Source organism: Anolis sagrei, chromosome 4 (genome assembly GCF_037176765.1).
Source record: "Anolis sagrei isolate rAnoSag1 chromosome 4, rAnoSag1.mat, whole genome shotgun sequence".
Classification (NCBI taxonomy): Eukaryota; Metazoa; Chordata; class Lepidosauria; order Squamata; family Dactyloidae; genus Anolis; species Anolis sagrei.
Genome location: NC_090024.1, coordinates 220,727,488 through 220,753,123, shown reverse-complemented (window position 1 = coordinate 220,753,123; position 25,636 = coordinate 220,727,488). Strand labels below are relative to the sequence as shown.

General features: G+C 41.1%; 2 protein-coding genes across 6 annotated transcripts in view; one reads left to right on the top strand and one right to left on the bottom strand.

Moving 5' to 3' along the window:
- Nucleotides 1-355: 355 nt before the first annotated feature.
- Nucleotides 356-11,382, top strand: LOC132772591 (retinol dehydrogenase 10-like). The gene is made up of 5 exons (XM_060771493.2): nt 356-876; nt 5,636-5,734; nt 7,366-7,511; nt 9,775-9,906; nt 10,239-11,382. The coding sequence occupies exons 1-5, from the start codon at nt 421-423 to the stop codon at nt 10,318-10,320; spliced, it is 915 nt and encodes a 304-aa protein (XP_060627476.2). The 5' UTR covers nt 356-420; the 3' UTR covers nt 10,321-11,382.
- An 8,660-nt stretch (nt 11,383-20,042) lies between these two features.
- STAU1 (staufen double-stranded RNA binding protein 1) overlaps nt 20,043-25,636 on the bottom strand; it is a 48,064-nt gene continuing 42,470 nt past the window's right edge. For all 5 annotated transcript variants that reach the window (XM_067468185.1, XM_067468186.1, XM_067468187.1 and 2 more), the window contains 3 exons: nt 24,344-24,466; nt 23,441-23,526; nt 20,043-21,066 (listed from right to left, as the gene is read on the bottom strand). In XM_067468185.1, coding sequence (XP_067324286.1) covers nt 20,979-21,066; nt 23,441-23,526; nt 24,344-24,466 — 297 coding nt within the window. In that variant the 3' untranslated portion in view covers nt 20,043-20,978. The remainder of the gene's footprint in view (nt 21,067-23,440; nt 23,527-24,343; nt 24,467-25,636) is intronic.

The window sequence follows — 25,636 nt, the reverse complement described above, 5'->3', positions numbered from 1 at the left end:
AAAGCCTCGGTCAAAGAAGCTGCCTTTTACAAAGACATTTGCTGCTCAATCAGCTTTGCCGATTTTCTTCCTTGTTTTCTGTGTTGCTAAAGGGGTTCCCCCCACCTTTTATTTTAAAACTAACACTGGCATTAGAAAAGTAGTGAAGAGCTGGAGAAAGACAAACCTTCAGTTGCCAATCTCTTTTACAGCATACTGCTATGTACCCAGCCTCCAGTTTAAGAGTTAATACCCAAATGCTTCATTGTTGTCCACATTCCACCTCCTTATTGGTAGTGGTTGCTGTAATCTCTTTAATCTCAGTTTCCCCCCATAAATACAGCCTTCCTGCATGATTTGCTTTGTTTGTGAATTTCATGATACACCAAGTACTTACGAAGCTCGCAATGATTATGAAGATCGTCACAGAGGTCTGAAACAATGGCTGTGGTTATAGACTTTCTAATACTCTCGGCTAGAGTATTTGGATATGTTCTCCAAGCTTTGCTTTGGTGGATAAAGAAGCCCGTGGAGAAGATAGTCAAAAATGAAATTTGTTTGATAACTGGCACAGCCAGCACAACTGGGATTGGGAGGCTTTTAGCACTGGAGTTTGCTCGACGAGGAGCTACACTCGTCTTGTGGGATACTGACACTAAGGGCAACGAAAACACAGCAAGGGAAGTTCGCAAGCTGGGCGCCAAAGCCTACGCTTACACTTGCGATGTGAGCCAGAGAGACCTGGTCTATGCTGCTGCTGCCTCTGTGAGAAAGGAGGTGGGTGAAGTCTCCATCGTGGTCAACAATGCTGGCATTGTAGCTGGGATGCCCATCTTACAGTGCCCTGATGGACAGATGGAAAGAACCATGAGGACCAACTGCCATGCTCACTTTTGGGTAGGTACCATTGCATGCAACAAAACCGAGGAGGAGGAAAGCTCGTTCCTTGTTGCTCTAGAGAAGAGCACACAGAGCAATGGATTCAAATTGCAGAAAAAGAGATTCCACCTAAAGATTAGGAAGAACTTCCTGAGAGTAAGAACTGTTTGGTAGTGGAGTATGCTGCCTCAGAGAGTGGTGGAATTGTCCTTCTCTGGAGGTAAGCAAAAGCTGGATGGCCATCTGTCCAGTGTGCTTTGATTGTGCGTTCTTGTATGACAGAATGGGGCTGGACTGGATGACCTTTGGGGCTTCTTCGAAATATATTATTCTATTGTCAGAAATATTAAAAAATAACTAGGTATTTTAAATTACAAAAACGCGAGTCAAGCACTGAAAGGATTAAATGACTGAGCAAAAGCTGTAGTTCTATATAAGCAGGTGTGCCTGTAGCTTAGTAGTCCTCACTCTGTGAGAGGTCTTTGTGGAAGAAGGACCTCAGTGTGTTAGTAGGCCTCAGTATAAGAAAGCCTCAGTGTTAATTTGCCTCAGTGTGAGAGAGGCATCAGTCTGAGAGAGCCCTCAGTGTTAGCAGACCTCTGTGAGAGAGGCCTCAGGATGAGAAAGCCTGGTGTGAGAAGTTTGTGTGAGATAAGCCCCAGGTTGAAGGCCATCGTGTGTAGAGCTCCAATGTCAAAGCTACTGTATGAAAAGCTCCTGTGTGAAGCTCCTGTGTAAGTTCGGTGTGAGAAGAGGCTCCATGAGCAAAAGCTGTTTATCTGCATGAAAAAGAATTCCAGCGTGGAAGCTGTTCAAAGAAAGAAGTTGTGTTATGGAAACCTTGTTGTAATTTGTGCAACCATATTATTTTACTACAAAGAAAGTCCTCCCATGGAAGAGATAACATTGGTCTGTGTGGTTTTGTTCTTTTTATCACTTTTGGCTACTGGTGCTGAGTCACATTGCTGCTAATAAGTTACTCTATTGTACATTTATGACGAGAGTCTTTTGTTAATCCCACTCACCCAAATAAGGTTATGGGCCAAGTATTGCTGAGAATAACCCAGACTAGCCCAGTACAGACCAGTAGAGACCATGTTGAGGCAGAAGAAATACTCGAATGGCATTTCAAGCAACTGGACTGCCTTGGAAAAAAAACGTAGTTTTCTTCATCACAAATATGGAGAGCAATTCAACATATTTCAGCAAGATTTGTAAAATTAAAAACCAATAATATGCATGTATGAAAGAAGCAACCAGGCCAATAAGCCTTATCTTTTGGACCTTCATGAGACTACTTGAAGATTTTTCCTGAAATACATCCTTGGATTACTCCCCCTCACACACAAGCCTCACTTCTTCTATAATTTATATTAGGTGGCCAGACTTTTAGATCTCTGCTTTTTAAACATGCTGTGGCTATGGTGAAGGAGCCTTATCTGTCTTCCCTTTTTCTCAGTTTTGCAGTTTGTGTTTACGGAATAAGGAGTTCTGTAGGCAGCTCCTGCTTACCTTGCCTGTTGTAGGCAAGCACACATGCCTGATTTAGGCGAGAGGAGAATCCTGCTCTCTCCCAGCCCATTGCATTGTTTGCTGCAGAAATGTGCCTTCAACCCTCCTCCACCATTTGTGAATACCAATGCTGATAAAAGAAAAAAAACTAGACAGAATAGAGAAAGGGTTGCTAAAAATGTATAGAAGCCTTTGTGAAACTAGCTGCACTGGGTTTTGAAAGGATAAAGGATAAAGTGGGGAGAAGCATACACCTTGAGCTAATTTTGGGAAAGAAAGGCTATCAGTGTAACTTCAGTGTGGAGCCCCCAGTGGCACAGTGGGTTGAACATTTGTACCAGCAGGACTGAAGGCTGACAGGTCGGAGGTTTGAATCCGGTGAAAGTTTGGATGAATTCCCTCTGTCAGCTCCAGCTCCTCATATGAAGACATAAGTAAAGCCTCCTACAAGGATGGTAAAACATCAGAATATCAGAACCTCAATCAATGGCTGACACCAAATGACAGACTCCCTCCTGGGCACACAGAAAACTGGGCGACTTGAAAGGCGCTGAACAGCCTGTGCTCTGGCACCACGAGATGCAGAGCCAACCTTAAGAAATGGGGCTACAAAGTGGAATCCACAGCATGCAAGTGTGGAGAAGAGCAAACCACTGACCACCTACTACAATGCAACCTGAGCCCTGCCACATGCACAATGGAGGGCCTTCTTATAGCAACACCAGAGGCACTCCTAAGTGGCCAGCTACTGGTCAAAGGTCATTTAATATAATGCCAGGTTTGCAAACTTTGTGTGCATTTTTAATGAAATACAACTGTTTGGTTTGCTCCTGACATGATAAATAAATAAATTGTGCTTCTTGTAGGTCAGAATACGGTCCAGGGTAACTCCCAGATATTTGGGTGTGCTGCAATGCATTCTCAATAGTAACAAGAGGCAATGTCTCCCTGCTACTTGAAATAATAATTTAGTGACTTTGCCCTGAACATTTAAGACATAAGCCCTGGGCTTATGTGCTACATTCTGGAACTATCCAATTAAACTGTGCTTCACGTTGATCCTTTCTAGTGTGAATGGACATTTTCTCGTGGCAACTAATTCTGGAAAGCAGCTTATCAGCCAGGTCTTGCAGAACATGGCCTGGCTCTAGCTAATCCTCTATTTGAGACCCCGAAAAGATGAAAAGACTATCAAATGGAGGGCAATTTTAAGAGGATTGAAATCACAATTAATCTTGTTACGCTCTTTATCTTTGTCACATGGGCTACTAACAAAACTTTTTAAATTGAACTTTAAATAGGAATTAGTCTTTCTTAACTCCTGAGGAACCGGGAAAATTGAGAGAAATACAAATGAAAACAAACTAGGGATAGCTTCACATTTTAGCTGCACACGGCGAGTATCCCTCATCCAGAAATCTGAGATGCACCATAATTGTCAGCATAGGTGGCGAAGAGAAAGGCATCCTTGCTTTCTGATAGTTCAATGTGAATAAATTTTGTTCAATGCACAACATTATTATAAATATTGTGTATAAAATTACCTTCAGGCTAAGTATATAAGGTATATATGAAACAAACTGACTGAACCCAAAGGATGCTCACCAATAGCTTCTCTTCATCCTAAAGAGAAGTGATTAATGGGGTGACACGGGATTCTGCCCTGAGCCCAGTGATATTCAAAATCTTTATCAATAACTTTGATGATGGAAAAAGGGGAATTTCCAGATAACATCAAATTGGGAGAAGTAACTAATATCCTTGCAGAATTGTTTTTCTTGTGCCATGCTCTGAAGCTTACATTTGCACAGATATCCATCTGTAACAGAGAAGTTAGATATGATGGAAAAAATTGCTGTCACAAAATCTCTATATTCATAAATGGAAAAAAGGAGGTCACACAAAATATTTGAAATTATGCATACAGAAAAAATAGATATTGCATGAAATATGCAGTACTGCATATTTTAAGTGTCCATCAGAACAATGGTATAATTTCAAGACATTTTCACATGGTAGCAATATTCTATGTGAGCCAAACTAAACACATGACCCAATATATTTGGGCAGTCAGAGTCAGACTGAGTCAAAACATTTTGGGACCTGAGATCAATATGACCTCCTGAGATTCCATATGGAAAAAACCAAATGGACCAAGAGTTTGGTCTTTTTGAAACCCTGGTTATAGATAGGGCTGTATTTAGCTAGCTTAGAGGACACAGGACAGTTTCTATATATCATAGAATAATAGAGTTGAAAGAAAGCCCTAGGCTCAGTCCAACTCCTTCTGCCATGCAGAAATGCACAATCAAAACATTCCTAACAGATGGCCACCCAACCTCTGCTTAAAACCTTCAAAAAAGGAGTCTCTACCACACATCAAGGCAGCATATTCCACTGTTGAGCTGCTCTTCCAATAGCCTAACTCTGTCTAATGGTAGGACTTGCACTTGGGTTGAAGCAGGATATTATAAACTATGTTTGTCCTGTGAAATCTTGCAACAACTGGGAAACAAGTCATTGTCATTCTATATTGCATTATTGGGGGAAATGATTTGTTATATTGTTTGTTGTAAAAATTCATTTAAAAACAGCAACATTCAGGACCAATATGATAATTGCCCGAAACTTGCAAAGTCCCTCAAAAATGCCATCAGTTGCTCTTGAACTTCCCTAGTTTTATAAGTAAATATAAAATGTTATTAATTACACAACAAAACAACATTCTTCTTACTGATTGCCTTACTTTTGTACTTCCATCAAGTTAGAAAGTATCGAATTACTAGTAACAAGGTTGCTTGCAACTCATTACTTCTAAACTCTTAAGAGGGTTTTGCATTGCCATCTCTTCTCCAAGAGCTCTTTCCCCCAGGTGTTTGACTCTCTTTCAAAGCTCAACTAGTTGGGAGAAAAAAAGACTTATCAAAGGAATGGACTTTAAGGAATAGTTAATATGTTTGTTGTTTTTTTAAGTGTATGAACAGTGGGTTGTTGGAGGTTTTTTGGACTGTATGGCCATGTTCTAGAAGCATTATCTCCTGACGTTTCGCCTGCATCTGTGGCAAGCATCCTCAGAGGTTGTGACAACTTCTGAGGATGCATGCCACAGATGCAGGAGAAACATCAGGAGAGAATGCTTATAGAACATGGCCATACAGCCCGAAAAACCTACAACAACCTAGTCATTCTGGCCATGAAAGCCTTCAACAATACCTTGTATATGAACAAATTATTTTGATGTTAAATTATTCGGTTCCTTTTGCAGACAGTCAAGGCTTTCCTCCCACAAATGATCAAGAGAGGGCATGGACACATTGTGACAATTGCTGGAGCACTTGGTCTGTTTGCAACTGGTTGTCTGGAGGTCAGTAAAATACATACTATATAAAACCGAGCACTGAGGTTTTGAAAGTAATGAGTTATAACTCCATATAAGTAAAGGGTTACAGGAGTCATTTGTTATTGTTAGAATTTTAACTTTTAAAAAATAAAAGCAAGGGAATTTAAAAAAAATGTATTTACTAGTTCTCAAAACTAACTTAGATGATAATAGTTACTTTTAAAACATCTGAAAGTTACAATCCAGTGAGCTTTGGTATCAGAGAGAGATCTCCTTCGTCATTTCCACAGTATCAAGAAGGAAACCATACAAGGCATAACAGCACTTCACAGTGTTATATTCATTCTCCAGCGTTCAATAAAGTTTCTGTTGGTATAAGTGTAACAAAATATAGTGAAGTTTAGCACAAGAGGGGTGAAAGTGTATCTTTATATGCTATAACTTACTTGATTGACAGACGTCTGCCCATGCAAAGCAGGTAAACATAGCATTGAATGAAACATACAGAATAATCACAGGATGTCTTAAACCTACACCTGTTGATAAACTCTACAAGCTAGCTGGCATTCCCACCCCCACCCCCGATGTGCAATGGGAATTTGCTGCTAACTGTGAGAGAAATAAGGTTGAACACTGTGAAAGCCATCCACTGCATTGCTATTAGCTTCTTCCCAGTAGACTCAAATGAAGGAAAAGCTTCATGAGAACCACCACTCCTCTTAATGTTTCCTCCAGCAACAGCTAGAGTATCCCTCTGGGCAGCTAAACCAGGAAGTCCCAATTGGATGCCCCCCCCCCCCCACGAGGGTCTTATTCCAGGGGCAAACCAAGAATGGGCAACTTTGTCTCTGAACAGACTCGGAAGTGGAGTTGGCAGATCAAAAGACAACCTGGCAAAATGGCACTACCTAAACGAATTCTCGTCCTTATAAGACTGTGGAGCAGAACAGATAAGTCTGCATCTGTATGCTTGTCCACAATGTCGTGCCTCATGTACAGAGGAAGAATTGTGTGAGGCTACAGACAATGTGGTCACTGTTGCCCGTTTTTGGTCAAAAGATATTTAGTTGCTTGTGCTCCTTCCATTTTTATCAGTTTATACTTATTTATGCAACGCTTTTGATATGAAATAAATAAACTTTCTCGTGCCTTATTATTTAATAAAATATTTGATTACGAGTAGCTAGTTATTTGTTACTGATTGTGTTTAAACTCTGTTAAATTACACATTAAGAGCAGCCTGCAATAATACAACTAGCTTGTCCCAGAAAGTCTGCTTGGCTTAGATTTATGTAATCAGAATATACTGCCACTAGTTCCCAAAGATGAAGAATAAAACTTTTAAAAAAATCAGTTTTGTTTAAAAATAAGAACGTTAAATCACAGTTAAATTAGAAATAATTTAGTACATGCACAAGAGAACTTGCCCTAGAATATTTAACTTTACCCATAGCAGCATGGAATATTATCTTCCACGTTATTTGAAGAATCTTTGATTGGCACTGAAATGTGGTAGCTTTTTGAAAGCAACAGTCTGAAAATGTTTGGAATTAGCATTTTGAGCTGATCAGTGAACTTAGACCTTTGGAGCCCAAGCATTCCTCAGACAATATTAGAAATGTGGTGCTTTATGAATGAGAAATTTCTCCCTCCAGGATTACTGTGCCAGCAAGTTTGCTGTGGTGGGATTCCACGAAGCTCTTAGTCATGAACTGAAAGCCAAAAGAATCGACACTGTGAAGACTACTCTAGTGTGTCCTTACTTCATTGACACAGGAATGTTTAATGGCTGTGGAGTCAGGTAATGTCTGTTGTTGCCATCACTAGCTCCATTTGACTTGGGAGAAATGGGAGCGTGCCTGTATAACTCAAAAGGATGACAAACAGACTGGGGGTGCATCTTCACTGTTAATGTTCATGTTAACACTGTTAATGTTGTTTGGCATCACTTTCACTGCCATGGCTCAATGCTATGGAATCATAGAAGTTGTATCCTTCCAAGGTCTTCAGTCTCCTCTGTGTTCTGGTGCCTGTCCAAACACCAGTTCCCTGGATTCTGCCAATTGGGCCATGGCAGCTAAAGTGGTCTCAAACTCCATTCATTCTATAGTGTAGATCAGTGGTTCTCAGCCTTCCTAATGCCGCAACCCTTAATACAGTTCCTCATGTTGTGGTGACTTCATAACTGTAATTTTGCTCCTGTTATGAATTGTAATGTAAATATCTGATAGGCAGGATGTATTTTCATTCACTGGACCAAATTTGGCACAAATACCTGATATGCCCAAATTTGAATACTGGTGGGATTGGGGAGGGGATTTTTATTGTTATTTGGGAGTTGTCGTTGTTGGAATTTATAGTTAACCTACAATCAAAGAACATTCTGAACTCCACCAATGATGGAATTGAACCAAACTTGGCACACAGACCTCTCATGACCACAAGAAAATACTGGAAGGGTTTGGCAGGTATTGACCTTGAGTTTTGGAGTTGTAGTTCACCTACATAGAGAGAGCACCGTGGACTCAAATAATGGTAGATCTGGACCAGACTTGGCACGAATATTCAATATGCCCAAATTTGAACACTGGTGGAGTTTGGAGAAATAGACCTTGACATTTGGGAGTGGTAGTTGCTGGGACTTATAGTTCACCTAGAATCAAAGAGCATTCTGAATCCGACCAAAGATAGAATTAGGCCAAACTTCCCACACAGAACCCCTATGTCTTGAAGGGACTTGCTGGTGTGAACCTCCCTCCAGTCTCGCATGCTCTCCCTCACCCGCACATGTGCACCAAGCATGCCTGCTCTCCTTTCCCCCGCTTGAGAGGCCAGCCAATCACAGTGGAGGATTTTGATGGCAGGATTCACCATCTGTTTCCAAAAAGGAAGAGAAGGACAGGTAGAGAGATCTTCAGCCTTCTCTGCCAAAGGGTTTCCTAAGACCATCAGAAATATATGTTTTCAGATGGTCTTTGGTGACCCCTCTGAAATCCCCTTGCGACCCCCCCTCCCAGGGGTCCCAACCCACAGATTGAGAAGCACTGGTGTAGATGCACCCTGTGAGGAGGGACAGGAGGCACCAAAGGGATGGCAAAGCAAGGAAACAATCCTGTTATATCGTAGTTCATTTCACAATGTAAATTCCTCCAGCAAAGAGAGAAAAAGGGGAAGAGAATGGAGAAATTGCTTCCTTGCTTAATCGAGTTGCGCTGATTTATTACTGATGTCTCTTCCCCTGAACTGCTTAATGCTCCCAGAGGAAAGTGCCATTCGCACAATTCATGGTCGGACTGCCCAACTGTACAGATATCTTGAACTCACCTTGTACAGAACTACATCATCAGATGTAAATATCTTCATAGTAACTCTAGTTTGTTCCAGCAGTTTATACACAGATTGTCCTCCCCAAAATGTATTCGACCTTTAATAGCTAGTAGCAGCCCGCTATGGTAATTCTTTGAAGGCTAAATAACTACATTTATATTGAAGAATGTCATAATAACGACTAAACAGAGTTAACACATTCAATCTTAAATTACAATGGTAAAAGTGTTCAGATTATCGTCGCTGCACAAATTATGCACTGCTCACATTGTCAAAGCACAGAATTGCAAATGTAAATTACACTTTCTCTTGTAATTTCTCTACTATTGGAATCTTTAATCCTGGTAAAAGGATATATTTTTTGCAGAGATGAAAAATAAATTCCAGAATTATAAGTTGTCAAGGAGGTATCATTTTGGGGAAACACCCTGCATTTTTGCAGTTAGCCACATTCCTGCCTATATTTAGATAGCATTCCTACCACATGCTAGCAGGGGGAAAGTACAGCAGATTACTTATCATCAATAACAATAATTTTATTGATTAGCCCTTAGACCATATCACAATACCAAACCAAACAACAAGGCTTGATAAGACTTGATTGCACTCTGAGTATATACATCATATTTCCTTATCTCAAAGCTTGGAAAGTTATTTTTTTAAGTAATTATAATTTAAGGGCTCTAAAGGAGCTAATTAATATTACAAGCAGAACATTATATTATTTATTCTTCCAGGCGAGAACTGAAAGCCTTCCTTCCTCCTGTAAGACCAGGCAATTTTGTGAAGGCAGCCATGCGAGGCATACTTCGTAATCAACATATGATCTGTGTCCCCAGAGTCATTTATTTTGCAGCCATTTTGAAAAAGTAAGTGACTGTTTTGGAAATTCCAGACATGTTAAACTTCTGTTTGTGTAACAATCTCTCTTCAAGCTGCAATGTATGCATTCAGTAAATGAAGACTTGCTCCAAAGTTCAGGTTTAATGGGGGAACGGGGACTAGCTGTACAGTCTCGAGAACCTAAAATGAGGAAAGTGCAGCCATGTCCAAAAATGAACAATTTTACAAGCTAATATGTACAGCCAATGTGTTGATTTAAGAGCCTTTTAAACTCTTCCTGATATTACAGTAAAGCACTTGTGCCTCTTTGTTGTATATCTTTAAAATGCGCCATTTTCTATTCTTCCTCCTCCTCCAGTCTCCTTCCTTGGGATGTGCAAGTTCTCATTCAAAAATTCCTGGGACTGGACAAATGTGTTCCTCAAAAAGCAGCGCAGTAAGAAAGATGTTCCCTTTCTAGAGACCACCTGCAAAAGCATTTCTTGTTCTGCATCTGATAAAATAATTGTTGGATAAACCCTAGGTTTTGGCTTAAAAGTTGAACTGAATGATTCTGATTTTAGAGCCGTGGTGGCACAATGGGTTAAATCCTTGTGTCAGCTGAACTGGTGACTTGAAGGTCGGTGGGTAAGCTCCCATCTGTCAGCTCTAGCTTCCCATGCACAGACATAAGAGAATCCTCCCACAGGATAGTAAAACATCCGGACGTCCTCTGTGCAACATCCTTGCATACAGCCAGTTTTCTCACAGCAGAAGCAACTTGCAATTTCTCATCACTTCTGAAACGATAATTTTTTTTGAACAGGGGAGACGTACCCCCACACAAGGACATACTTGCTTTCAGATGCCAAACAAATATGATTGATTTCAATGTTTGTTCTGTTTTATCAAGCCAAATAGGGTTTAGGGTGTTCTCCTGTGACCCAACAAAATGACACTGCAGATAGAAAAATCTTATTTTGTTGTTTTTATATCCATTGAGTTTCAATATCTCATTGCACGCTATGCTATCTTCTAATTCCTCCCAGAAAACTGGCTTGATAAATCGAATCATTTTATGATTGTAGCATTCTATCACTGCAGAGATAATTGAATTCAGGTAAATGATATCCACACTTGTGGCAGCTTATAACAAAGGATCAGATATATAATTATTGGGTTATGCATTAATTCTCTTGATAACACTTCAGTATTGACTCCTTTCTACACTGTTCACTTTAATTGCCGGGATGGAAAGTAGAAATATAGCTCATGAATGTAGGAAGCTTTTCCTTTGTGTCTGGAATTGTTGCACTCTATTGTTTTTATGGTTCTGTTTTAAATCAACTTGAACACACACTGAACAGGAAGGGGCAATTAAAAAATACATTAAATAATAAAGCTTAATTATGTTAAATAATAAAGATAGAAATTTCCAATAGTAACTATACATATTTGCATCTGAAACAGTACATATTCCCTGGAATTTGTCAAGGAAGTAAATAAAACAGCTATATATTTTCCATTTTTGTATCTGGTTTATGTGTTTATATGTACTACATATAAAGCTGTGTTGGCGCAATTGTGCCAGCTGAACTGTTGACCTGAAGGTCAGGATTTGAATCTGCAAGATGGGGTGAGCTCCTGTCTGTCAGCTCCAGCTTCCCGTGCAGGGACATGAGAGAAGCCTCCCACAGGCTAGTAAAACATCCGGGTGTCCTCTGGGCAACGTCTCTACAGATGGCCAATTCTCTCACACCAGAAGTGACTTGCAGTTTTTCAAGTTACTTCTGACACGAAAAAGTACTACAATGCGTTTCACTTCATCTCATCCTGCATGCAAATGTAACTTTATCAGAGAAACTTCACAAAGAGTAACTTTATTAAGAAGAAAACAATATTATTGGGAGCTGTCCTGAGACTTCAAACTCTGGCTTCAACAGTCAGAAAAATAAGGGCCATAGGGAAGCAGCCTTGAAGAACAACATAATGGTAAAGGGAATATCAACCTGGGCCCATGCAGTGGCCAGAGAATATGTGGGTTTTCTTCAATTATGCACTTTGCATACAGAAGAGGGAGGAAGACTGGTTGGAACTGAATACTTTGTTCATAAACATATTAAAATATATACACACACAGTAACAACCAGGCATCTAACATAATATGAATATTCACTTTTGCTAAGTAAAAAACCTCCCAGTAAAACTTGGAAAAATGCCACATTTCAACTCGAAGCCAAATATCCCTGAGAAAATCCAATCTACCTCCTGCTGATATTGTCTCTTCTGATTTCAATATATCCAATTAAGGTGAAATATTATGCTGTGATTTCCATCAACTGAACACATTAAAACGGTTGTTAGAGTATCATACACTCAGATGACTCTTGCTGTTCCTGTCACAATGATTTGAAAAGACTATAATTTTATTCACTATATAAAACCACCACAGTATGCTTTGTGTGTACAATTGAGACTGCAAATACAGGAGAGATTCTTCAAACTCTGAAAATAAAGAACAGGTCAGGAATACACACATTTCCAAAATTGCTTGACTCTGTGATCCATCTCAGGTAACATGGATGAGGGATAAATATAGGTTGCTTACCTGTAACCGTATTTCTTTGAGTGTCAATCTGTGAAATTCACACCTATGGGTTTTCCTGTGCGCCTGCGCAGCAATCCGGAACATTCTATCAAATTAAATCAATTTTTTAATGATTATTTTAAGAATATATGTAAGCCCCCCCCCATCCCCCCCCCCCCAGTATATATGCCGCCAAATGTGGCTTGACCGGTAGTTCCCCGGCGCTAAACAGCAGCCAGGTTAGAGGCATGACAAGTGGGGAGGACGGGCGGGTTGTGCGAATTTCACAGATTGACACTCAAAGAAATACGGTTACAGGTAAGCAACCTATATTTCCTTGTCGTGTCATCTGTGAAATGCGCACCTATGGGTGACTTAGCAAGCTACTGGCCTGGAGGCGGGTCATGCCACACAGGAAAAGAGAACAGCTCTGCCAAAGGCGGCGTCCTTTTTCGCTTGTATGTCCAACTTGTAGTGAGAAGGAAAAATAGATGGTGTAGACCAGGTAGCTGCTTTGCAGATCTGTTAACGAGACACTCATCGCCAAAAAGCCTGGGAGGTGGACACAGAGTAGGTTGAATGGGCCACCAGGTGAGTAGGTGGATCTTTGCCTGTCAATTGGTAGGCTAGGCGGAATGTTGAGACACTCCAAGGGGCTGACCCCTGAGAGGTAACAGGGTAGCCTAATTTGTCTTTCCTGTATTTAAAAAGAGCTTAGGGGATTTTCTATATGTAGATGTCCTATGGAAATAAAAGGAGAGAGCTCTTTTGACATCTAAGGCGTGAAGGGCAGTTTCTAGGGGAGATGATGGGTTAAGAAAACAAGGCTGGGAGAGTTATGTCTTGTGACATATGAAAAAAGGAGACTACTTTCGGGAGAAAGGTAACATCGGTACGGAGAACAACTTTGTCCTCGTGAAACCTAATATAAGGTGGGTCAGACCGGAGGCTGTAAGCTCGCTAACCCTTCTGGTGGAAGTGACGGCCGCCAGGAATGCTGTCTTCCACGAAAGGTGAGAATGTGATTGGAGGCCATGGGTTCAAAAGGTGGTTTTGATAGTTGTGACAAACTTAATTACAGACTCCACTGGGGGGAGGGAAAGGAGGTAGGAGGGTGGATGTTTTTATAACCTTTGAGAAACAATTGAATTAAGTGGTTTTGAAAAAGGGACGGTAAACCCAATTTCCTTGTAAACGATGAGATGGCTGATAGGTAACATTTTAGAGAGGAGAGTGAGGAGCACTTATCAGAGAGGTGGACTAGAAAATCTAATATCATGGGTATTGGGCTTGTATTTGGGTCATGCCCTGCTGTTTCTGTGAATGGTTTGAAGAGGGACCATTTATAGTTATAGGACTTTTTGGTTGCTGGTTTGTGGGCAGCGAGGAGTATACGTGATACTTCCTCTGATTGGTTTAACGCGGTCTAATCATCCACGCCGTCAGGCGGAGGGATTGGAGGTCTGGGTGAAGTACCAGTCCGTTCTCTACAGTGAGAAGGTCCGGAGTTGGTTTGAAGTGGAGAAACTCCCTGTTGGAGATTTGGAGGAGTGGTGCAAACCAGTGTTGCCGGGGCCACCAAGGGGTGATTAGCATGCAATCCGAGTTGTCCTGGATTATTTTGGTTATGATTGGGGATGGGGGGGGGGGGGAAGGTAGAGTAGACCTGGAGTCCAGTGGAATAGGAAGATGTCTCCGAGATAGCCTGGGGGTGCATGGGGGCGGAGTCTTGTGCAGTAAAAGGGCAGTGATTGTTTAGTAGTGATGTAAAGAGATCTATTTTGGGTTTGCCCCATTGAGTGTGATGGTTTGAATTGTTTGGGGTGGAGGTGCCACTCATGATTGTTTTTGGATGATCTGCTCAGGGAGTCTGGTAGTGTATTGTCCTGTCCTGGGAGGTGAATGGCCGTGAGAAGGACATTTCTCTGAATGCACCATTCTCATAAGCGTGTCGAAATGCAGAGTAGTGTTTGTGAGCGTGTTCCCTCTTGTTTGTTGATATAATATTTGACCACAGTGTTGTCGGTTACAATTTGGACCATGCGGTTGGATATAATGCGGGTGAAAGCATGAAGAGCTTCTCCACCGCCATCAGCTCGAGGGTATTGATGTGGAAAATGGCGGTCCTGAGGGGACCAATGGACACTGACTTTGAAGTCCTTGAGTGAGTTGGAAGCCTGAGTTGGAAGCGTCTGTTGTGAGGGACATAGAAGGACGGGGTTGGATGAATGGCATCCCCGATTGAACATTGTATTCTTTTGTCCACCATGATAGGGACTGGAGGACACTGTGTGGGGAGTGTAGGACCCGGGACTGGGGGTCGCGGAGAGGATCAAATGTTTTGGGACCTCATCCAAAAAGGGGTGTATGGAGTGACGTTGGTAGTAAAAGACATGTGACCAAGGATAGACTGGATGGCCCAAGCAGAGGAGCTTGGGAGCGTAAGAGGTTGAAGATGGCTCATTGTAGGTTGGAGAGGCAGTCTTCTGGGGGGAAGGCTCTCTGCATCCTGGAGTCTATGACAGCTCGTATGAATTGGATGTGTTGTGTTGGGCAGAGAAGAGATTTTTCTTGGTTTATGACCAGGCCAAGGTCCTTGTGATAAGCGAAATGGAAGAGAATTGAATGGAAAATTGTTATGTTGAACTGTAAAAGTTAGGAATCTGAAGTGTGATTGTCTATTTGTGATGCGAAAGTAAGCATCCTTGAAATGCACCGTTGCTAGGCAAGACTCCTCTGGATTGAAGGGGAGTATGTTGGGAAGTGACCATGCGGAATTTACGTGGTGTTTCCCAAGGTCGAAAATGGGACGTAGTCCTCCATCTCTTTTGTCTACTAGAAAGTAGCGAGAGAAGAAACAAGAGGTGGCTTCATGTGATGGTATGGGGAAAATAGCTCCTTTGTGAAGTAGAGAGTTAATTTCTTTACAGATGGTATGGAAAGGTTGGGTGAGGAAGATGTTTCCTACAGGGGTGTAGGTATCAAATTGTATAGCATATCCTCTGTCAATTATGTCCAGGACCCAGGTGTCTGTAGTAATAGTCTGTCAAGCCGGTAGGAAGTAATGTAGTCTGTCTAAATATGTAAGTGGTTGAGTTGGAGTGGGGAAGGGGGGTGGTTAACGTTATAGTAAAAATGAAGTTATTGTTGTTAGTGGGTCTGATACCACGATACTGACTTCTGGAGGGAAGAAGGGGTCATGTCAAAGTTGTAGAGGGGGCATATGGTGTTTGCCGTCCTCTATAGAAGGAAGTGTTGAAAGGTCTGTTGTAGTATTGGGGACGGTAATAATAAGAGCCCCAGCGTTGGCGTTGGTAGGTGTATGGCTGCTGGTCATACTTGTAGACTATTTGTTTCATCTTGTGTTAGTGTTGTAGTTGTGAGTCAGTTTCAGGATTAAAGAGTCCTGCTTCATCCATTAGGAAGTCTCCAATAAGTGTGTATTGAGATAGGGAAAAAATAGCAGCTCGAAACCAGGCATGGCGACGAAGGGCCACTGAGCCTGCTATGAGTTTGACTGAGGTGTCAGCTGTGTGCTTTGCAAGGTCTTTTGAAGGCCAGATAACAGGAGAGCTTCCTGTTAAAGGCTTTAGCCAAAGGTTGTTCAGATGGAGAGAGTAAGTCTAGATAAGGAGAGGTTTTGTTTCATAGAAAAGTTTATAGACATTCATATAGGCTCTATAATGGGCTATGCATGCAAAAAGGCACGTTGGGGAATAAATATTTTTATTTATTTGTTTATTTGCCATGGAGTGCTATTTTTTATTTTTATTTTCTTTTTTCTTTATTAGAAGGGAAAGTCTGGTTTTTTTGTATAGGCTTTACAATAAAATACAATAAAAATTATTATTATTTTTAATTTAAATTTTATTTCATTATTATTATTATTATTATTGTTCCTTTAGGAGTTGCTGGAACCATAGGCACAGCAGCTCCTGTATTTTTAAAAATTTTGAGAAGATAGGGCAAGGTGGGCAACACAGTGGATGTGGGGGTCTCTTGCTCAACAGAGGAGAGACATGAGTCTGCAATTGTATCTGATGGTTCTAGTGCAGAAAGGTTGAGGGCTCTGGCAAGTCTTATTAGGAGGGCTGAGAATTTATGAAATCCTCTTAACTGTTGGGGAGAGGGGTCAGGGTCTGGGAGGGGATCCTGAATAAATGGCTGAGGTTCTGGTTCAGTTTGTTCTTCTGGAGGATGAGAGAGTGTGGCAGGAGGAGGTGTATGTGGGGGCTGTGGGTATTTATCCGGTGGATGAGCATTGAAGCCTTTGTTGTGATATATAGTAATCAGGGGAGGGAGAATGAGCCCTCTTGGGAGGAGGGATGGGGGAAGTTTTAAACAGAAGCTGGATGGCCATCTGTCAGGGGTGATTTGAATGTAATATTACATTTGAATGTAATATTCCTGCTTCTTGGCAGGGGGTTGGACTGGATGGCCCATGAGGTCCCTTCCAACTCTTTGATTCTATGATTCTATGGGGGATGGTTTGGCAAAGAAGAGGGAGAGATATAGCGGTGCCGGGAGGGCTGTGCTGATGAAATGGGATGGATGGAGGGAGGAGTCTCCCGCGGTACCGGGGACTCTGGCAAGTCTGGGAAAAGCGGTGGGGAGGGCTGAGAAGCAGGAAGGGGAGGGGGGGAAATGGAGGGATCGGCTGTAGGTTGAGTTTCTAGCTCAAGATGAGGAGCCAAGAGTTCAAGGGGGAGGAGGGGGGAGGGATCCTCCATTTGGAGGATAGTTGGGGGAGGCTCCTGTAACTGGAGTATGGAACCGGGAAACTGGGGCATCAGTTCCAGTGCAGGGGGACTCAAGGGCTGAGTGCCAGTGAGTTGCCGTCCCTTTTTTGATTTATTTGCTTTTTCCTTTGATTTAGCAGACCTCACGGTTCCAGTGCAGGGGGACTCAAGGGCTGAGTGCCAGTGAGTTGCCATCCCTTTTTTGATTTATTTGCTTTTTCCTTTGATTTAGCAGACCTCACGGTTCCAGTGCAGGGGGACTCAAGGGCTGAGTGCCAGTGAGTTGCCATCCCTTTTTTGATTTATTTGCTTTTTCCTTTGATTTAGCACACCTCATGGTTTGTTTGAGGGTTTTTTCTCTCTCTCTCTCTCTCTCTCTCTCTCTTTCTTTCTTCCAGCGGCTGGCTCCGCTAGGGAAGCACTTGACGTAGTTTAGTCACGCCTATCCCCAACATGTGGGGAGGGAGGCTGAAAAGGCTCTTGCAAAGGGGAGGACTGGGTGAGGAAGGGAGCCGTTTGCAGCGGCAAAGCACATTCATACAGGAGGGCTTTAGCAGAGTCTCTCCCAAATTTTGAGTCTCTCCCAAACAAAGGAGGCATTTAGTATGCCTATCAGCCTTCGGGAGATTAGCTCCACAGGCTGAGCAGTTTCTTTCTTTCTTTTCTTTTCTTTTCTTTTTTTAAATAAAATAAAGGGAAGATATTCTAGCCTGAAAAGAGTCGTCAGCCGGTCCGTGGTCGGAGTGGAGAAGGTAGGCAATTGAGGAAGAAGAATCCAATAGGTCAAATAAGTCAGAGAAGAAGTTCATAGATGCTGCAAGTTTAGCGCGGAAAAAGGAACTACCGGTCAGGCCACATTTGGTGGCATATATACTGGGGGGGGGGGGGGGGGGGGATGGGCGGGGCTTACATATATTCTTAAAATAATCATTAAAAATTGATTTAATTTGATAGAATGTTCCGGATTGCTGCGCAGGCGCACAGGAAAACCCATAGGTGCGCATTTCACAGATGACACGACAAGGAAACCTGTGGCTCAGAAACACATGGATGGTAAACTTTGCTATTGATCCTTTACAGCGCCAAAGGCTAAGGTCCTGTCTGGTAACTGTCTGATAGTTCGGAAGCTACAATTAGTTCAGAGATCAGCAGCCAGGTTGCTAACTGGGGTTCTGCACAGGAAGAGAAATATTCCCATGTTGTGGCAGCTCCATTGGTTGCCGGTCTGCTTCTGAGCAAAATACAAAGCCTATAAAGCCCTAACTGGTTGAGGTCTAGACTATCTGTTTAACCGCACCTCCCTACTTAGACCATCTCGTGTACTGCCGTCAGTAAAAGGGGGTCTGCTCTCGGTCCCACCCCCCTCCCAAGTGCAATTGGTGGGAACGAGAGAAGGGGCCTTCTCCGTGATCACTCCCCTATATCTGGAACAGCCTTCCAAAAGAAATAAACATGGCCCCTCCCTCCTCTCCTTCAAAAAACTCTTGAAATCACACTTCTGCACTTTGACATATTTGTATTCTGTTTTTTTATTTTGATGTTTAATTCTTTTAGGTGATGAATACATTGTTGTCATTATTTGTATTATGCCATATTGCTTTAATGTGTTTGAACTTGCTTGGGAATTGAGGGGCCACCTGCTGGCGCAACGGGTTAAACCGCAGAGCTGCTGAACTTGCTGACTGAAAGGTTGGCGGTTTGAATTCGGGGAGCGGGGTGAGCTCCTCCTTGTTCGGCTCAGCTTCTGCCAACCTTGCTGTTTGAAAACATGCAAATGTGAATAGATCAATAGGTACCGCTTCTGCAGGAAGGTAACGCAGCTCCATGCAGTCATGCTGGCCAAATGATCCTGGCAATGTCTATGGAAAATGCCAGCTTCTCAGCTTAGAAATGGAGATGAGCACCCCCCCCCCCCCCGAGTTGGACACAACTAGACTTAATGTCAGGGGAAACCATTACCTTTGCCTTTACTGGGCATTGAATATTTGCCTTTTTGTGTTAAAACTGCCCTGAGTCTCCACAGGGAGATAGAACGGATTATAAATGAAGTTTTTATTTATTATTACTATGCCATAATAAGCAGAGTTAACAAGAGAGAAAGTGGCTTTTATAGTAGATTTCGAATATTCTAGTTTACTTGTTGGTAAACAGAACAAGGTGTGTAGGCATGTTTTAAAGTACCATTATTCTTAAAGGTTTCCAGGAGTGAAACTGTGCTTGAAAACAAGGTGTGCCCTCCTTAAGTGCTTCATTAATGAAAGGAAATGTGTTTTGGGCTGCTACTGCATTGTCAGCCTCTTGGCATCAAGGTTATAAACAGTCTGGGGCTGCATACAGCACATATGGTACTGTTGTCCACCACCGATGTGTGGAGTTTGTTATAATAAACGAGTAGTTCCCAACCTTTTTTTTGACCACGGACCATTTTTGACCAGGTACCTCTCTTCAACGTTAGTACCAAAAGGGTTACAAATCAGTTTTTGGTCAACTTTAGATTTGGTTCAGTTATTTGGGGTGCTGATTCAGAAAACTGCATTGGATAGACTACATCAGCTCTACTTTCTAATACAGAACATATGCCACCCAGTAGTCGCCATCTGCTTGCCCACAGAAAGCCATATTTAATAAGCTTTGACATTATACGAGGGTTTCGCAAGACCAGTCGCTCTTGTTGCAATGGTGTAGGAATGGTGAAGCCGCATACCATATTTTAGTTTTTGCGGACCACTGGTGGTTCCATGGACCACAGGCTGAGAACCACTGCAACGGACCATAATGTGTTTTATTAGATTTGAATTAGACAAGAACATTATTTTTAGAAAATGTCACAAAGAACTACTATTTAAAAAAACAACACTTTTTTTAGTATTTAATATTTATTGGACACTCACTATTTTACTTACATTCCATGGGGAGAAAAAATTCCAGCGTAAACAATGAACTGAAGCAGTACTTAACTTGCAAGGCTATCGTGCTTTAACTGGACCATATGCAAAAACTTTATTGCACACATCACTGTGTGCAATAAACACAACATCAAAAGCAACACGGTTTTATATATAAACATAGGTAATTTTTTTCAGCCCTACATGGAGATGTAATTAAACAGTATAAAGCACTCAAGGAAAATCAATCTGCAGTTTTATATGCACTACATTGAGATCATATCCTGTACTGTACGGAGTTTGTGTGCCTTTATATACAGACACACACACACAATTTTTTTAAAAGAAAGATTAGCATCCATTTAGACTTCTTTTGCATTCAGGTTTCCCTCCCTCCTTCCCGTCCCACAAAAATATTCTAGAAATCAAAATCATCAAATAAAGTTTAAAATTTCTAAAATGTTTAATTATTTTATCAACCGTTTGATAAGTAGGCTAGGATTGCCTTTCTGACTTTTGTTTTTTAAGCACATGGTAGGCACACAATTTGTTTCCAGTGAAATCCAATTTCATTAAAAACAAAAACAAAAAAAAAAGACTGAACACAGACATGGATATGATCTTTCCAAGTTAGTTCATAGGTAAGTGTTTCAGACAACAAAGTTTCTAAACTGTGCTATAATTCTAGGTACAATTAAGAAACTTTTTTTAAATGAAAAATTTATAGTGTCATTCAAAACAATGCAATGAAACTAAAAATTTTATCACTGTTTGAAAAGCAACGGTTATGATTTAGACACTACAGTGGCTTGTGACGACTGTAGCGCTCTAAAACAGTTAGGTTACATTAATAAGGAAGCATTTGATTTTCTCTGGTGCTTTCAAGGTTTGGGTCCAGTCAAGCCTTTTTAGGCAGTGGTGTCCAGTGTTTGTCCCAAAGTGTTTGAGCTAGCCGGTTTGAGAAGTGGGTCGTTTTCCATTTCTTGTTTAACGCATCTAGAAAAATGGGAAAAAAATATGACAAGGAGTCCATGCCCTGAGGTACAGAGTAATAAAACAGGTCCATGCTTCTCCGACTATCTAAGACAGGTGACAGCCATTTTCCCCCAACTTGCCAAGGAGCAATATCATATTTGTATCTATTGACTGCAACTTATCTCCTTTTTTACTTAGAAACTAGCCAGAAATTAGAAGCCAATGGCTTTGGGATCAGCACTGCTCCACAGATCACCATGTTGAGTATCACTGTGACAGGCACATGGTTCTCTTAAATTCAAGAAGAGCAATTCGTGTGAAATATCAAGTGCCTGCTATTGAGTTTATCAATTTGCTTTAGGCATGCTGCCAGCAATGCAATTAAAACTACTTCTGGAAAAAGATATCTATTCTGCTAAAAAACAAACAATAAAACATTTCCTGAGAATGGGATGCTTAAAACAATTTTCTGCTTTTGATAATACATTTAAACCTGACATGTATTATCGGCTATTTTGTTGTAAAGCTAAAAGATGACAGTGCTGGTGAGGTCGAACTCTGCCGTAAGTGCACTCTGCCATCAATACTAAGACAAAAAGGCTTGATTTTTATGGTTCTGTGTGAACAAACACACCTACTAAAAGCAAACAAGGTTTTTGTGAAACTGTTATACAGGGGGGGGGGGGGAGTATTTAGTCAGATACCAATTGTACAAGTTCTCCCACTTTAAAAGATGAGAGAGGCCTGTAATTGATATCATAGATAGATCTCAACTATGAGAGACAACATGAGAAAACACATCCAGAAAATCACATTGTCTGATTTTTAATTAATATATTTGCAAGTTATGATGAAAAATAAGTATTTGGTCCATAAAAAGTTCATCTCAATACATTGTTATATATCCTTTATTGGTAATGACAGAGGTCAAATATTTTCTGGTAAGTCCTCACAAGATTGGCACACACTGTTGCTGGTATGTTGGCCCATTTCTCCATGCAGATCTTCTCAAGAGCAGTGATGTTTTGGGGCTGTCGCTGGGCAACACGGACTTTCAACTTCCTCCAAAATTTTTCTATAGGGTTGAGATCTGGAGACTGGCTTGGCCACTTCAGGACCTTGAAATGCTTCTTACGAAGCCACTCCTTTGTTGCTCTGGTGGTGTGCTTGGGATCATTGTCATGCTGAAAGACTCAGCCACTTTTCGTCTTCAGTGCCCTTGTTGATGGAAGGAGGTTTGCACTCAAAATCTCACGAGACAAGGGCACATTCATTCTTTCATGTTTACAGATCAGTTGCCCTGGTCCCTTTGCAGAGAAACAGCCCCAAAGCATGATGTTGCCACCCCCATGCTTCACAGTAGGTATGGTGTTCTTTGGATGCAACTTAGCATTCTTTCTCCTCCAAAGACAACGAGATGTGTTTCTGCCAAACAGTTCTACTTTGGTTTCATCTGACCGTATGACATTCTCCCAATACTCTTCTGGATCATCCAAATGCTCTCTAGCAAACTTCAGTTGGTCTCAGACATGTACTGGCTTAAGCAGGGGGACAAGTTTGGCACTGCAGGATCTGAGTCCCTGGCGGTGTAGTGTGTTACTGATCGTAGCCTTTGTTAGGTTGGTCCCAGCTCTCTGCAGGTCATTCACTAGGTTTCCTCGTGTGGTTCAGGGATTTATGCTCACTGTTCTTGTGATCATTTTGACCCCACTGAGTGAGATCTTGCGTGGAGCCCCAGATCGAGGGAGATTATCAGTGGTCTTGTATCTCTTCCAATTATTAGAAATAATTATTTCTTATTATTGCTCCCACAGTTGATTTCTTCACACCAAGCTGCTTGCCTATTGCAGATTCAGTCTTCCCAGTCTGGTTCAGGGTGACAATTTTGTTTCTGGTGTCCTTCGAAAGCTCTTTGGCCTTCACCATAGTAGAGTTTGGAGTGTGACTGCTTGAGGTTGTGGACAGGTGTCTTTTATACTGATAACAAGTTCAAATAGGTACAATTACTACAGGTAATGAGTGGAGGACAGAGGAGCCTCTTAAAGAAGTTACAGCTCTATGAGATCCAGAAATCTTGCTTGTTTGTAGGTGACCAAATACTTATTTTCCACCATAATTTGCAAATAAATTTGTTAAAAATCAGACAATGTGATTGTCTGGATGTGTTTCCCCATGTTGTATTTCATAGTTGATGTCAACCTATGATGTCAATTACAGGCCTCTCTCATCTTTTGAAGTGAAAGAACTTGTACAATTGGCATCTCACTAAATACTTTTCCCCCCCCCCCCCCACTGTAAATGTCACAAAGTCACACATCCTGTTGAAGTTATTTTTCAAAATTTAAATCAAAAAGGAGAGGGAACAGAAAGAAAGACTGATTATTTTTCTACTTACACAGACATTGGTCCATTTCCTGTTCTTGGCATCTCTGTACTTTGTTGGTCCAACTCAGACAGCAACTTTAAGATGTTTAATGCAGCCTGGAGAAGGAAAAGCATTCTATTTAAATGCTGGCCAAAGACATTTTTCTGGTCCTTCTAATTTCACATACGCAAGTCACACACACACATATCCACATATTTTACATATATAACTGTGTAAGATATATAGATCCAGGAGGAATATGCCTGTACAACCTCAACATTTAAGCTTTGGGAATACAGTTCTCCTTCTCCACGTAGCTCCCAAAGATGACTGAATTATTTTAAAACCACCAAGCTCCTTCTTTTGAAACCTCCCAGGAATTGTAATTTACCATTTAAACATGTTATACAGGCACGTTTTAAAAAACTGAAATGTTTTCAAAACCAGAAATAGACTTCTAGCTATTTTTTTGGAAGACATTTCTCCAACTATTTTGGAAGTCTATGCAGCACCAGGAAAAGTTCCCAAATCTGCTTTAAACTTTGATAGCTACACCACGATTTATGTTATTAAATACTTCACATTATCAGTTTCTTTTTCTAAAGATGTAACACATAAGGCTTTTGAACAACACACCTATAACTACCCGGTTTAAATCTTTCATAGCTCATCGAAGACATGCTACAGAATCAATATTTATAGGAAGGTTTGTTCATTCACAATGGACTTGGGCTCTCTCGAGAGCAAGAGATGGCAAAACATTTCTCAAGTGACATCCCTGAATTACACAATCTCTTTTATCAAATGTAGTTTGATGTAATTTACATTCTCTGGCCCCTCCATTCTGAGCATATAAGTCATTGAGGAGTTATCTTAATCACAAAGGTAATGATTTCTATAGATACGCTCAGAAGATCCTTCCCATTCTCTTACCATATCGTGGCAAGATTCAACATCTTTCCCAATTCCATGGCTGATCAGGGGTGGCTGAGAGGAACAATTTATAAGAGACACAAATTCATTCTTGTTGTTTTTAGGAAAATCTTTGTATTCAACCTGCAAAAGAAAAAGGTTTAATTATTTCAAAATAAGAGTCCCCAATCCACTCCTGAATATTTCAACCCTCCAACAAGCACAATGGCCAGAACTTCAGGTTCCCTCAGCAGAACTCTCATCAAAACTACAATTTGGACAAGGTAACAGTGGAAGATAAGACTCAATTTTTTCCTTTTTCTGAATTCAGAACAAAGGAAAAATATATGTGATATCTCTCAAGGCCTTCTGTAAGTGACAGATGACTCTAGGTGGGATAGTGTGTCTACAAATAATGTGTGGACAGAATTCAGAACAGCCTTGTAGATCTGTCTTTTCTAAATATATACTTGTTTTTGCAAGATCAGAACCAAAAACACAAAACCATGGTCCAAACATCTAGCAAGGAAGAACTGAACAGTGGTCACATCTGTGCTGTGATATCATAGACTGAAAAAACTTTCCCTTCAAGATTGCTCTCAAGGTTTTCCTAGTTTCTAACAGACCTCACAGCCTCTGAGGATGCCTGCAATGGATGCAGGCAAAATGTCAGGAGAGAATACTTTTGGAACATGGCCATATAGCCCGAAAAATCTACAACAACCAAGTGATTCCAGCCATGAAAGCCTTCGATAACGCATTTATCGGTATCCATTTTTATTTTGAAATTTACCAGTAGCTGATGCATTTCCCACCCTCAGATTATACTCGAGTCACTCTGCTTTCCCAGGTTTTTGTGGTAAAATTAGATGCCCCAGTTTATATTTGGGTTGGCTTATACTCAAGTATATATGGTAACTCTTGTTGGACTGTAGAAGTGTCTGAATGAGCCCTGTTTGTTAGAAAGCTCCCTTGCATATAGGAAAGAGGCATATTAAAGAAAAAGTACCTTGTTCCTACATGAAGGGATTTCTTTTTTTTTTTTTACTTTAGCAACAGAGAACAAGCCCTTGCCTCCACTGCTCCTCAGTCATGCAAGAGACAGTTATATAACCATCCTGATCACAGCCTGCTACATTTTTGAGAATGGAAAGATAAGTAAAACAATGCCCAAATCTCAATACAAATGTCTCACTAATAAAGCAAGAAATTGAGTTGCACAACTTTCATGAAATTGACTCATTGGAGATACTGAAAATCAAAGAATGCCTACTTGCATTACTGACAGACTAAGAATTTGTTAATAAACAATGC